At 36.3% G+C, this 14,187-nt stretch overlaps 1 protein-coding gene across 1 annotated transcript in view; it reads right to left on the bottom strand.

Annotated features, from left to right (window-relative positions):
- The window catches only part of LOC129225877 (tripartite motif-containing protein 2-like), a 169,677-nt gene that overhangs the window by 146,604 nt on the left and 8,886 nt on the right, over positions 1 to 14,187 (bottom strand). The window contains exon 3 of the mRNA XM_054860406.1: positions 11,371 to 11,412. Within this exon, the coding sequence (XP_054716381.1) occupies positions 11,371 to 11,412 (42 nt within the window). The remainder of the gene's footprint in view (positions 1 to 11,370; positions 11,413 to 14,187) is intronic.

The following is a 14,187-nucleotide window of genomic DNA, read 5'->3' as shown; positions in this document are numbered from 1 at the left end:
TTATGGGTTATCCGTAAGTTATGTCACGCTTTGAGGCAGGAGGGGGTTGACATCCCGCATTTTTTTTAAGAATGTTATTGAAAAATTGCGTAACATGTGACAAAGGAGGGAGAGGTGAAGTGTGACATTTGTGACGAATGAGGGAAGTGGATCAAAAATGTGGAAAAAGTGACATTTATGGACAGTTACTTATTATATACTGTAATTACGAATGATTATTCTCTAAATCATACCTGACTTAAGAACTGTTCATATCAAATACATTTTAATGAATAAACTCAAAATATGTTTTCATTTTCATTTTGTTTGCTTTAACGGTTTTTGATTTTTACGTTCAAGTTACTACGTAGCAAGGACGAATCTAGATATTTTTTAAGGGAGGGGCGGATTGATTTTTATTACTTACTTTTTACTAAGTATACTAATTTTAAAATATTAATCACAAATATTTTGAACTTTAATTCTGAAACAGTGACGGGACATTGTCCCAAACCCAAGCCTCCCTTTTCCCAACATCGATGAAACTAGTCTAAATTTGCATTTTGTAAACTTAATTTCCGAAAAATTACCCGTGGAGAGTCCCTCAAGGGAGGGGACTCAAGGATAGAAAGGGAGGGGAGATACAAGGGAGGCGCTCCTCCCTTGTATCCGTCGCTGCTACGTAGCGGCTTGAGTCCAGGAGACGTTCCTTTGTTTACATTTAAAAAAAAGGAGCTCAGATGAAAGATCACAAATAAAATACTACATTGTTGATATAGAAGGGAAAGAAAAAAGAAGGATGGGCAGATTCAGTTTATCGGCCTTATAATTCGATCCTTCTTAATAACACAGAATTTCTTCATAAAACAGATATCCTCAACAAAAAAAAAAAAAAATATGTTTACTCTTGGGGCATTTTCAAGAAATTTGGCGCAATGTTGGTACAAATTTAAGGACTTTTGAGCAAGCGTGGATATAAGGGAGTGACAATTGAGGGTGATCAGCCCTCCCTTGCGGGACTCTCCTGGTAATTTTTCAATACTGAAATTCAAAAAGCGCTTTAACGATCTTTGATGATGTTTTGGAGGGGAGAAGAAGAAGTTCAGGAGAATTCCCCGCGGGAAACGTTTCGGAATTGAAGTGCAAAACATTCGTGATCAGTAGCATTTGTAAACTAGAATATCTACTAAAGAGAAAATAATTAAAATAAATAAATAAAATCGCCTTTCCTTGAAAGTTTTCGGGATCCGCCCTTGCTTTTAAATAAGTAAAATAGACCTTTAATATCTTTTAAGATTCACTGGTGTCCAAAAGTTAAGCATAATTGCTATTTAAGTGAGTAATGAATGAAATATACATCGAAATAGGAGTAAACGCGATATGCGAGTGCAACACGATTACAAAACAATGAAACTATTAAAAAAACCTGTAATATTTACTTTTATTACTCAAAAGAATAGTTCGAAAGAAAATTAGGCGTATGAGGAATCTACTCTTTACACAAAAAAAAAAGAAAATATGATACTGAAGTTTAAAAATGTGTATGACCACCTCTGACAGCCATGCACGCTGCACACCGATCAATCATGCTTTCTATGACATGGTGGATGAGTTGTGGGCTCAAACAGTTCCAAGCATGCTGGAGAGCTCCTTTTAGCTCCGGAACGGAGCTTGGCGGGGACGAATGGGCTACAAGTTCTCTCGCGAGAATATCCCAGACATGTTCAATAGGGTTTAAATCAGTGGAGTTCTCTGTACACGTCATTCACTGGATATTTTCGGATTCAAGGAAGTCATCAACCACAGCTGTACGGGGATATGGCGCATTATCACCCATGAATATGAAGTCAGGACCGACAGCACCTCGAAACAAGCAAACATAAGGTTCAAGAACTTCGTCTCTGTATCTTTTACCAGTGACAGGACCTTTCTCACACATAAGGAGGTCGCTGCGACCGTCCAACATAATGCCCGCCCACACGATTACTCCCGCTGACGCAAAGTGATGTCTTTCTCTTACGTTTCGCGGTTGGAAACGAGTTCCCTTTTCTCTACATGTTGTTGCCTGATGAGAATAACTCTGTAGAGTAAAGCGGGACTCATCACTCATCACATTGGCCCACTGTCCCCACACTCCAATGGTGATGTTGCAAGTTCCAGTTTAAACAAACGCGTTTATGAGCTGACGTGAGAGGAATGCAAACTGCTGGTCTTCTGGCATACAGACCAACATGATTGAGTCCCCTGTAAACAGTTTGCCTCGAAATTGTTATTCCTGTGGCGGCACTGAGCGCCAAACCCAATTCTCTGGTACAGCTGTCCCTATGACGTCACGCAGAAATTGCCAGAAATCGATCTTGGCGAGCGGATTTGACTCTTGGTCGACCTGGTACTGGCCGTCGGAGAACATCTCTCGTATTTTGAAACCTCTGCCACAGTCTCAAGATTACACACTGAGGCACATTAAGAATACGAGACACTTCGGATTGCGATCGTCCAGATTCCAGCATTCCAACGATTCTTTCCTTCGCAAACATGTCCAATTGGCACCTTTGTGCCATTATTAATCTTGTTTCACCAAAACCAATGTTTCTTGGTGCAGCAATTGCATGAAACGCGCCTGAACTCTCTAAAATGTGAGAGTCGTTTTATCCACATTCCGACATGCGCACCTATTTCGCGAATAATGCCATCGACTATGATGTTTTGCATAAGCATAATGTTTCTCCTTCAACCAATGAATGTCCATAAGTAATTTTATATAATTTTATGAACATTTACAAGAGTTTTCTCACATTTTATGAATTATGCTTAACTTTTGGACACCAGTGTACTTTAGACTGATATTATCGACAGCCGTTTCTGTTATTAATTCTTTTTTTTTTCTGCCAAGAATATTAGGGCTGAAATCCTACACCAAGAACTAAGGCGACAACATATGACTACAATTTCAACATCTAGATAGTAAAAATTTGAGCGACACAACAGAACTTTCTATTTACGAAATTCAAATGTATCCAACCAATACAAGCGTCTTCAATTCACGAAAAAGATCGGTGTCGCGAACAAAAGACCTAATCAACATATTTTTTATTCCGTTAAAGAAATGTTATCTTTCACGCAATGAACAAATTTCTGATCACGAAAATAGTATATAAAATCCCAGGAAAAGCAACATGCGTAAAGTTAGATTATGCACTAAAACAAAGTCGTCAAATTTATTGTGACAATAAAAGTGGTTTCTCTTTTTATCAAAACAAAGATAAGTCGTTAGATTTTCATTTATCAATTTCCAAGTCTGTCGCAATAAGCGATTAATCGGTTTCCTTCCTTGTTTATTTCATGAAATAAAATGAAATCTGAATAATTTATTCATCCTGAAATCTTCTCTGTTATGCGGACCGTTTACTCAAAAGTTAAAATGATAAGAACCCCTCCAAGTACCACTTCTTAATTTTACACTCAACAGCCAACACACTCAACAGACTTCCTTTTACTCCAATTTAATGTCATTTCCCCATTACTGGCAATTTTAATGTGATTCAATAGTTTACTCTGAAAATATCACCAACAGTAGCCAAATTAAAACCAGATTTTAAAAAAAAAAAATATTCCGCCAAATTTGTCGCCAAGTTGGCGACAAAACTTGTCGAAAAAAACACTGGCGATATATCGCGAAGTGTCCACCCAATTATAACACCACTTGAGTTTACATCGAAATTAAAATTGATTTCCCCCAAAAGGGGGCAAAAGACCCCTTTAGAAACACACGAATGCAACCAAAAGAGAAGGTGCACAACTAGACCCTACTAGGAGTTTACGTACCAAGTTTCAATTTTCTAGGACATACCGTTCTAGAATTATGCGACATACATACACACATACGTACATACAGACGTCACGAGAAAACTCGTTGTAATTAACTCGGGAAACGTCAAAATGGATATTTCGGGCGTCTATACGTTCTTAGGTACACATATACATGTGGTCGGATCGAAAAAAAAAAACTCAACATTCATTTGGGAGTGAGCAAAATGGAAATTAAGGCCGATTTTTGAGTAAAAATTTTTTCGCGAATACAATACTTTCTTTTTTGTAAAAGAAAGTAAAACGTCTTCAAGGCACATCTGTTGCACCCTTAACCTGAAAGTTCTGCGAAATTGCACAATTTGCGCGGTGCAACTAATAAACAGCATGGTTTTCTTTGTCTTGCTTACACAAAATGACATTCTTGAAGACATGAAATATCCTGTTCTCATAAACCGAAAAGTCTCCGTGACCTTGAAATGTGAGTCATTTATGGCCAGATCAACAAATACTTTTCTAATTCTGTTTTAGCGACTTTAACGGAGGAAAGAGAAGTAATTGAAAAATCGAGGAAAACATTCACTTTCCCGAAGGCATGAGAGCGTAGACGACAGACACGCGTTAAACAAGCTCGTGTCAGGCGTGCTATCTAATCAGTATCGAACATTATCGGGCCGGCGAAGCGTGTTATTGACAAGATAATTACCGAGCTGCCGTGTCCCCATAATTTCGTCACTTGAATTTAACGGGGCGTGAAGGGAATCAGATAGCCATGAGTCGTAAAAGTCGTGTTTGCTGGTTGAAGTTGAATGTCGAGAAAACAAGTCGGAGCAAAATATCTTCAAAATCGTAAAAAAATAATCTTCACTAATAATAAAAAAAGTTGAAAGTCTGTATCTCTGTCTCTCTGGATGTCTGTTAAGCGCATAGCGCCTAGACCGTTCGGCCGATTTTCATGAAATTTAGTACAAAATTAGTTCTTAGCATAGGGGTGTGCACCTCGAAGCGATTTTTCGAAAATTCGATTTTGTTATTTTTATATTCCAATTTAAAAACATTTTACAGAGGAAATTATCATAACGTGGACGAGTAGATTACCAAATTTTCATAAAGTGGAACCGTAACATGCGCTAGCAAATGAACATAGCAAATTGGCGAGAAATTCATCATCCATTATTTGTAAATGCACAGGCGAACCAAATGCCATTTTAAACGTTCAACTACGGGCAAAGCACCGTATTTGTATACCGAACTCCCCTACCCCCCCCCCCCCCCCAACCCCCGCCCCACACACACAAGCTTCTTTATTGATATAAGTTATATGAACCGAACTCAGTGGCGTTACAGCTCATGGGGTCAACACAACACCTACTGTGTCCATTTCAGTTCTCGTGACCGAGGGTCTGAGGTGCACGGCAAATGTTACGGTTAGGTGGTCAGCCGAACGCGGCAAAGCTCGGCTCAAGCATGCTTAGTATTCCTTTTATCGTCCTAATGAAGTGCAAAAGAAAGGCTAAGTAGAGTCTACAGCGTGGAGTGCGCAAGCAGCTACCACTAACCCTGGCCATCATATAAACTACATTTTATATTTTATTATTCTATAAATTTATACGTTTTCTAATTTCCTTCTTATCAGTTATCACCACACTCATAAGAAATACATTGATGAATACATACATATGTACAGATTTCAACAAAAATTGTAAAATTTTAGGCGCCATGCAAATTATTTCTCACAGTTCAATAAGAAATTTTTGAAAGAACTAGTCATCAAGGAATATTTTTTGGTCGTGAAGCTTGCATATGTATGTATACACAAACATGTTCTAGGGGTAGAACCCTGTACCACTTTTAATTCTTCGACTCCCACCACATCTCTCAATTACTTGGTTTTTAACGAATTTTTAAACTTGGCTTTGACTAAAAAAACGAGCACTCAGAGCCGCTGCGCCAACTGGCTCTTGAAATCCGGCAATATCTAACCGGGGGCTGTTGCTATTTATACCGATGGGAGCAAATCCGACTCGGGAAGAACTGGCAGTGGTATCTATATGAGGATATGAGAATTAAGGATGAGCCCTTCGAATATAGCTTCAGAAATCCCGATTTTAGCTCTGTTTTCTGTTCGGAACTCATTGCCATAAATGAAGCTTTGGGCCTCGCCTTGGACACTGGTATTTGTGATGTGTGGATTCTAATTGATGGAAGGAGTTCTATTCAACTCTTGAGAGACTGGCCACGTATTTATTATCAACTGGGGCAAGATATTGTTCCCAGATTGACTACATTCGATGTAATGATGTCGCAGACAGATCCGCCGTGGATAAGGCAGTAACCTTCCATTCTCTCATCATCAATTCCATTAAAGAATCTCAGAGGTGCATTCCATGTTTATTGACAAATAAAATCAACTTGGAGGATTCCACTTGAACACGATTGGTACACCCGCAGAGTATCCTGGATTGTCCTTGAAGAAGATCTGCTCAAGACTTGCCCAAACTGCCTTAGCTAGGCTAAGGTCTGGTTACAGAAGAAGTCTGGTCTTTGATGGTTCTACTTGCCCATGCTCGGCTATTGCCTCTCCCTCTCATATTATTTGCTGCATCGGTGCCTCTGTGGGGCAACTGTCGGATGAGAGTGGGATTATCTTTGATCTTTTAATGCGACATGATCTCTTGGACTTGGTCTAAGGGTCTAGACCAAAGGAGATCACAAACAACAACACATGTTATATACGTACAACATTAACCTGGCGTTAGCGTCGTAAAAAACATTCTTAAGAAAAGATAACATGATAAACTACGCAATTTTAGCGGGCGCTCACTGAAAATCAAAAGCAATAAGTCTCAGTTTTGAGCAAAAGATAGAGAATACCTTCATCAAATCACATAAATCAAACTTTTTCAACTAAGTTCTAAACTAAATATTACGTCCCTAGAAAAGTAGCCTAAACCAATAGAAGGGTTCAGGGCAGAAATGTGACAAGCCTCAAGGAGTGAATTTTCGTTCCTCATAACTAAAATAAACTTGACAATGGATGATATCATGTGGAGAAAAACATTATCTGGTTTTAGTATTGCAGAATCTATAATGTATAATACCCTTTGAAAATTTCTATATACATTTTTTACAAGTTGGAAATTGGCCTACTGAAAATTCACATCATGTGGCACATCACATTCTTGCCCTTCAATTCTTGAACAACTACTCTTACTTCGAAGGAAGAAACTATCTTACAAAACTCAATCCTTTCCGCAAACATTTTTCTAAGGAAAAATAGAACACAAAATACTTTGACAAACACTTCACATTCCCAAAAACTTGAGCGGAGCAGAGAAAGAAATTATCCAACTAAATCTTGCCGATATACTACCAATACAATTCCACCTCTAGTACTCTATTCCGACGCGTAAATAAAAATGTCCTATATCTATCAGAACCTACCAACGGTTGCGAAGAACTCAAAACATCAAAACAGCGCCTTACTTCTGGGAAAGGAAAAAGCCGCCTTATTGATTACTGTTTTAAGCACAAAAATAGCAAGAAAAAGCTTAAACTACATCTCGGCGAATGCAGTGGCGGATCCAACCGATCGTTTTGGGAGGGGCCATCCGAAATTTTTGAACAAACTCCCCAGGGCCGAATTTAGCTCCATGCCTCTAGACAAATTTGAAATCTGCCGCCCCTCCCCCCCCCCCCAAAAAAAAAAGAAGTAAAATATCCTTTACTCAAAAAAAAACCTAAAAAAGTGTTCCCCAAACTGTCAAACTTATGAAGAAATGATGGCGTTTCACATTCTGAAGCGCGCCGATGAGATGATCACAGTGATGTCCCAAAAAAAGTTTTATTCGGCAAATTTTGCTGCCGATTTGGCAAATACCATGATTGAAAAACATTTGACTTTCATAAGATGTGTGAAAGTAATCATTATTAAATTACAAGAAAAACTTGTCTCTGTGGAAAATGAAAGAATGCTAATATTTTACTTTCAAGAATAACAATTTAATTCAAAAAATGTGTTTTATAATAGCAAATATGCCGCCCTAGGCAGCTGCCTACTCTGCCTATTGGGAAATTGGGCCCTGATAACTCCCCAGAAATTTTATTAAAATGAAGTTTTAAAAACTCAATTTTCGAGGTATCGAGACATTAGGTGAGGGGGTGGATTTAGGAATCTCCCTCGAAAATGTTTCAAAATTTACATTTCCGAGTAATTTTTGAAAATTAGGAAACTAAAAACGCATTTTATCTATTTTTGATGATATACGGAGAGAGGTCAGGTTTCGGGCGCTGGCCCCAAAACACTTTTTGAAAATAAAGCTTAGAAACCAAAATATTCTGTCATTATACATTGAGAAGTTAGAAGAGGAGGGGCGCTTTTCTAGCTCTTCAGATGTCCAGCCTAAAAATGCACCTTTAGGTAATGTTTGCTTACATTAAAGGAAGTGTGAAGGTGCTTAGAATCCTTCCTTCCTGGAAATATTTTGCCTTTGAGGCTCTGAAAATTCGATTTTTAACTATATATATACATAGTTTAGAAAAGGATGGAAGATTCGAGAGCTCCTCCAAAAAACCTCCTTTTAAAGCTGTCATCACGATATAAACTAGGGAGGGAGGAGGTCCTATAAAAATTCATTTGTAATTGAAGTCAAAAAAAAAAAAAAAAAATCATTTGAGTTGCTTTTAAGCAAGTTGAGTGATAAGGACTGGATAAGCTAGTTTCCGTTGACATTTTTTCCAAATAAAAGACTTAAAATGCAATTTTTTGCTATACATCAAGGCATTTGTGAAAGGGCGTGGGAAAAGGGGGTTCTCCTCCTAGTTTCGAAATTAAAGGCATAAAAACGAAAATTTAGGCTCTCTTTGGTCTTGTGAACAATAGGTATACTCTGAGAACCGCAGCATTTAGAGATCGTCCAAGTGTCTGTAGTTGGAATCAAGAAATGATGTAAAAGATGGAGAAAATTTTTGGAAATAAAAGTTTTGTTTTGAGGATAGGGATATAATTTATCTCCCAATTAAGGCCTATACTTCTTTTCAGTAAAATACATGTGTTAAATTTTGATATCTTCTCATAATATATTTTTCTTTTTTCCCTTAAAAAAATTCCTACAATCACAAGGCTTTGGGAGGGGCCATGGCCCCCATGGCCCCCCTCTAGATCCGCCCCTGGGCGAATGTAAGGGGTTAGTTAGAGGAGGATTATTACCCAGCATGGGAAGTAAGCCGGAACGAAGTTCTTTCGTGAGGCACAGAATAAAAGACTTTCTTTAATTGTTTTCCCTGTAGTTGTTTAGTTATCTTTTACAGCTCATTCTCATTGTAGAACAATATAGGAAATATTTTTTGGGAATTTACTCTAAGTAGAGTATGCTTTAAGTTTCGTTGATTTTATCGTTTTATCTTCGCACAGTAGAAGTGAATTTTAAGGAATATCCAACTTTTGGGGATTATAAAAACGTTGCACGTTACGTACCTAAAGTTCTGAAATATTAGGGAAGGCTTGTTATACTTGCTTTCAACTTAAGTTGACAGTGACGTCACGACGCACAAAAGAAAAACTGAGCTAAAAGATAAAAATCGTCACACTTACTAGCTACCTACCTTACCTGCTTTGCGAATAAGAGGAGATCGTCACCTGTCTATGAGCTGCTATTAGCTGGCGCGTTTGATTCAAATGAGTGAAATTTTCCGCCCTGCTTCGCTCGGCGGAATTAAATAATATAAAGTTGAAAATATTTAACGATTGTTAGAAATTGTGACAAAAAAAGGGTTCGTATGCGTGGGTTTATCTAACTAATCCGATTTCTAAAGTGAGGAGCGTAATTTCACTCAAATATCGGACAAGGCGCAAGGAACTATTTCCTTCGCCTGGTCTCAGCTTATTTCTCCATTACCAAGTAAGCTTGCAAGTCGAGTATAGAAAAGACTTCATTGAATGAACTGCAGTCGATGTTGAGTCATTTCACGGCATTTTGTTCACATTTGACAGTTTCATATTTAATTTTAGAACGTGTAATAAACAAAAATTGCCCCCCCCCCCCAAAAAAAAATCGCATATTTCTTTGGAAAAACATTTTTGCGTAATATATTTTTAAAATATTACTATTGAAATAAAATATAGATCAGTCACATGCAGGACATGTCTGACTTTCTGCAGAATGGCCGATTATTTATTTCTTTTTGAAAACTAAGAATGAAAAATGATTAGTCGAAAAGCAATGTAGATATCTAAACAAATTTGAAACAATATATGGATTCGGGAGACATTTTTCCAGAATTGAGAAGTTTGAAACTGACGTCCAAAAATGTGTCTCGCCCTACACAGGTAAATCTTCATTTTAAGAATAACAATCATAAAAGATACTGAAAATTTGTGCTAAACAACTCACACAAGTAACGTACTTTCACTAGGTCAGCAAATTTTTAAAACCCAAAATTATCTATATAAAAGTCCGAGGAAAAAATTAAGTCCAATTTCCCCACTCGTGATGATGGAATCAACTTTTTAGGAATCTTGGCGAGAGATAAAAAAAATTTTTTCGAGCAAAATGAAGATAATATAAACTTGAGGGAATTGGACAACAAGCGATGTTGTTTAAAATACATGTATAACACACACAGATCTTCTCCTTCAGTTTTATAAAATGACATATGTACAGGGGCGTGCACAAGGGGGGGGGGGGCACCTGTTGGCCCGGGTCTGAGCCTGAAGGGGGCCCAATATTTTTTTAAAACAAGGGGCGAAACATAAAGGTAAACAATATGGAGGGGGGCCCGGAAAAGTCATTTGTGACGGGTCCCAAAATTTCTGTGCACACCCCTGCATATGTACTGATGAAACAAATAATATCAAGTGAGAAAGCTATCGGGAAAATCAGTGTACAGTATTTAGTCTAAGAGCTTGGCTTAAGGTTCTCGCTCTGTCGTTTGCCCTAAAGACTTTGGTTTGCATTTAAGAAATGTGGTATTCTCTGCTTCACAATATGGAAGTAAAATTACTCCAGTAAAAAGAGCTTCATTTTTCTTAGCTGGAAATATTTTTTCCTACATTTTAGGACAATGATTGGTAATTTAAAAATCTTTGGCAAACATGGCATATTTTCTGATATTCAAGTGTCATAAAACTTATTTCTGTAAACAATGTTGAGAAGTTTCCTTCTAACAAAGTTTACATTACTAATTGTTCTTCTAAAAATGCATTATATAATATATTTTTCTGTTTTGTCTCTTATAACATTGAGTTTTAATATTAAGTAAAACAATTTTTTTTTACTTTGTTTTGGCTAAATTTGAATAATTGTTTGATTACAATGGTCAATTTTTTCACAGGCGTCTTGCAGCATTTTTTTTTTCTTTTTTTAATGTTTCAGTTGTCATACCCAAATAGCAATACTATTTTCTTGTTCAAGCTATAACAAAGAAAATGTAACTATAATAGCAAAACAAAACTTTGCAATGAAAGGAGCATTCATTACACCGCAATAAGTTTTTTTTGATACATTGCGCAAAAAAGAAAGAAAAAAAAAACGGTGATAGATAAATTTTTTCAGCATAAGTACATGATTTGAAATCACAGCTTACCGATGTGTGCGAAAGTAGATCTCTGCATTCACTCGTTCCATTCTGAAAACAAGAAATTAGGATGAGTAAAAATTTAAATTACATAAACATTCAGCAAAAAGATTCTTTGTCTTTAATACATAATACTTCAATACTGGCAAGTATGAAATAACAATTAAAACTAAATTTCGTAACTTAAAAAAGTAGTTTATTTATATGATGAAAACAGTAAGGTTTATACATAACTCACCTCAATTTACTTAGTTTACAGAATTAACAGAATTCTTATTTCTACTAAAAAATAACTCACTAATTCATCCTACATTTATTTAGCATGAACCTTTCGAACCCATCGAGATTCAAATTTTTATACAGTTGAAATACTTTTCTCGTGTTAAATACACTGAATTAGAATTATACAAGTTTAAGAGTTTAGTTGACTCGCGCCCTCTGGTGATGCTCCTACGTACAATTTGTATAGAAAAGGTAAACTTCTGAAAATCGCAAGACGGGGTTGCTTTTGAACGTAACGTTAAACGTAGTCTTTCAGCAATAAGAGTAACGTTGCAGTGAAGCAAATCTATTACACTTACGCACGCAGTAGAGAACCAATTATCCGGGAAGTTCGGGACCATAGCTATCCCGGATATCTGGATTTCCCGGTTTTCTGGATCGCTAAAAAGAGCTTTTGGCCGATTGTTTATAAAACTTAAATTACTATAATAAATAGTAATACGTATTAAAATAAGAAAACCGTTCAGAAATGCTTATCAATATTGAAACATTAAAAACTACTAGTGAGAGAATAATTTAAACACCAAAAACCTTAAGTTATTTACCTAATAAGACCAGAGACCCTCATATTCATTTAGAAAAGGAAAGAAAAACACCAATTTTCGATGTTTTAAAATGAAAGAGAATGAAGGGAAGGGCAAGAAACAAGTTTTTGAACGTAAATGTGCGATTCTTCTACTACAGCGTATGAGAGAATTTGTTTTCATGAACGCGTTTTTTTTTTCTTTTTTTTTCTTTTTTCTTTTTTCTTTTTTTTTCACTTTTTTGTAAAGGTTTGGCGTTAGCGGTTATTGATAACTATTGCTTTTGCTATTAAGTTAATACCAATTGAAATTTAATTTATGAGTTCATGCAGCCTTATTACAGTCTTGTGTTTAACGATTTCTAGATTCCACCATCAACTATCCGGAAAACTCGAGAATCGCGGCGTTTCACGCGCTTTTGCGACGTCACTTCCGCTCTAAATGGTTTTAAAGGCCATTCAATAAAATATTGCATTATAATGTGACAATATTCATTTCTTTAGTTTTCAGTTCGAATAAAACACAAAAATTTCAGACTTACGTGTGTACGTTTTAGTTCAAGAAAACATTCTGGAAATTTTTCCCTTCGTTAAAGACAACCCTTTGAAGTTCATTTTTATAAACAATTTCTCGAATTATAGATGAGTAATATGGTATTTATTAAGAAACCGCTAATTTTCTTTTAGGTATTTCAGAAAAAAAAATGCTTAGTTTTTCAAAAATTACCAAAAATGCGTATTTTTTAAAAAAAATGGCGGAAAAATCGGCAAGAGATTGTCGGTTTTTAGATTTCCCGGTTTTTTGGTTCCCGGATAAAAGGTTTTGGACTGTAGTAGGTTATTTTCAAGAGTATCCAGTGCAATACTAAAATACTCGTTCTTTTCTTTTCTGTGGGGGATCGTAAGTGGTTATTGACATCAATCTTTCGTTTCAGCTTGAAGGGCCAGCAATGGTAGGGTGCATAGGTTTGGGCGATGTAGGTTTTTTTTTTATTGATTTATCAGCTGTCTAATATTGTGATGCAGCGATCATTCGATATAACGCTGCCATTCATGGAATATGAAACATGCTTTTTCTTATAATAAACCAATTGAAATCTTTTTTGATGTCTCCAATTTAGTCGATTTGTTTATCCAGAGACACTTCTAATAACGTACAAGCCTCGCTTTGCTTTTTTTTTCTTTACAAAAATTTAGCACCGCGGACGGTGAAAAAGAAAAAAAGGTTTTGGAGTTTCAAAAATATACGTTTGAATCTTTTTGTACTTTTTTTAAAGTGTTTTTTTTTTTTTTTTCGTTATCAAGCATTCTAGTTGGTGAAAATCAAAATAGTACACAGTTCATTCTTTCCCTGCCGTCATCTATTTCATCCACTGATGCTCTTCATGGTTTCCGCACACTATTTAACTCCTCCAAAATCAATTTCCCTCATTCTATAAAATGTCAAGGGAGCATTTTCACTTTGAATAAATTCTGAGCTTTATCGCTGTGTTTACCAACCTCATCTAACAAAGTTATATTAATAATGCAGTTTTATTCTGATCTGAATCTAATTTTAAGAGTTAATGATACTCGTTAACGTAAAAAATAAAGTATCAGAAACAAAAGTTTTGTTTATTTTTTGGTCATAAATACTGCATGTAATCAATGTTTTATGAATCACTCGTGCACTCTTTAAAATTTTCATTTGAAAGTGTAGTTTTATAAACAATACTTCCGTACCAGATAATATTATGGGTGGATCAAAAACAATAATAATAAAAGGAAGGAAAAAAAAAATAACTTGAATTCTGAAATTTCGTATTCAAATTATGTTTTTCGCAGTCACGAGTTGCGAAAGGACAAAACTCATTGGAGTTATTGTTTCTAGAAACAGTTCCTGTCCTCACAAGTCTGCCCCTCCTCCTGGGCGGTTACGTGCGTATAGTTGTGTGTAGGCGCGTGTGCATGCATGTGGAGACTAGTGTGTGTGTGTGAATGCAAGTAGGCGTGTGTGTATATGTATGAAGGTGCGCGCGTCT

Source organism: Uloborus diversus, chromosome 7, assembly GCF_026930045.1.
Source record: "Uloborus diversus isolate 005 chromosome 7, Udiv.v.3.1, whole genome shotgun sequence".
NCBI classification, from domain to species: domain Eukaryota; kingdom Metazoa; phylum Arthropoda; class Arachnida; order Araneae; family Uloboridae; genus Uloborus; species Uloborus diversus.
Note: the sequence above shows the minus strand (reverse complement) of the source record. Positions and strands in the feature narration are given on the sequence as shown.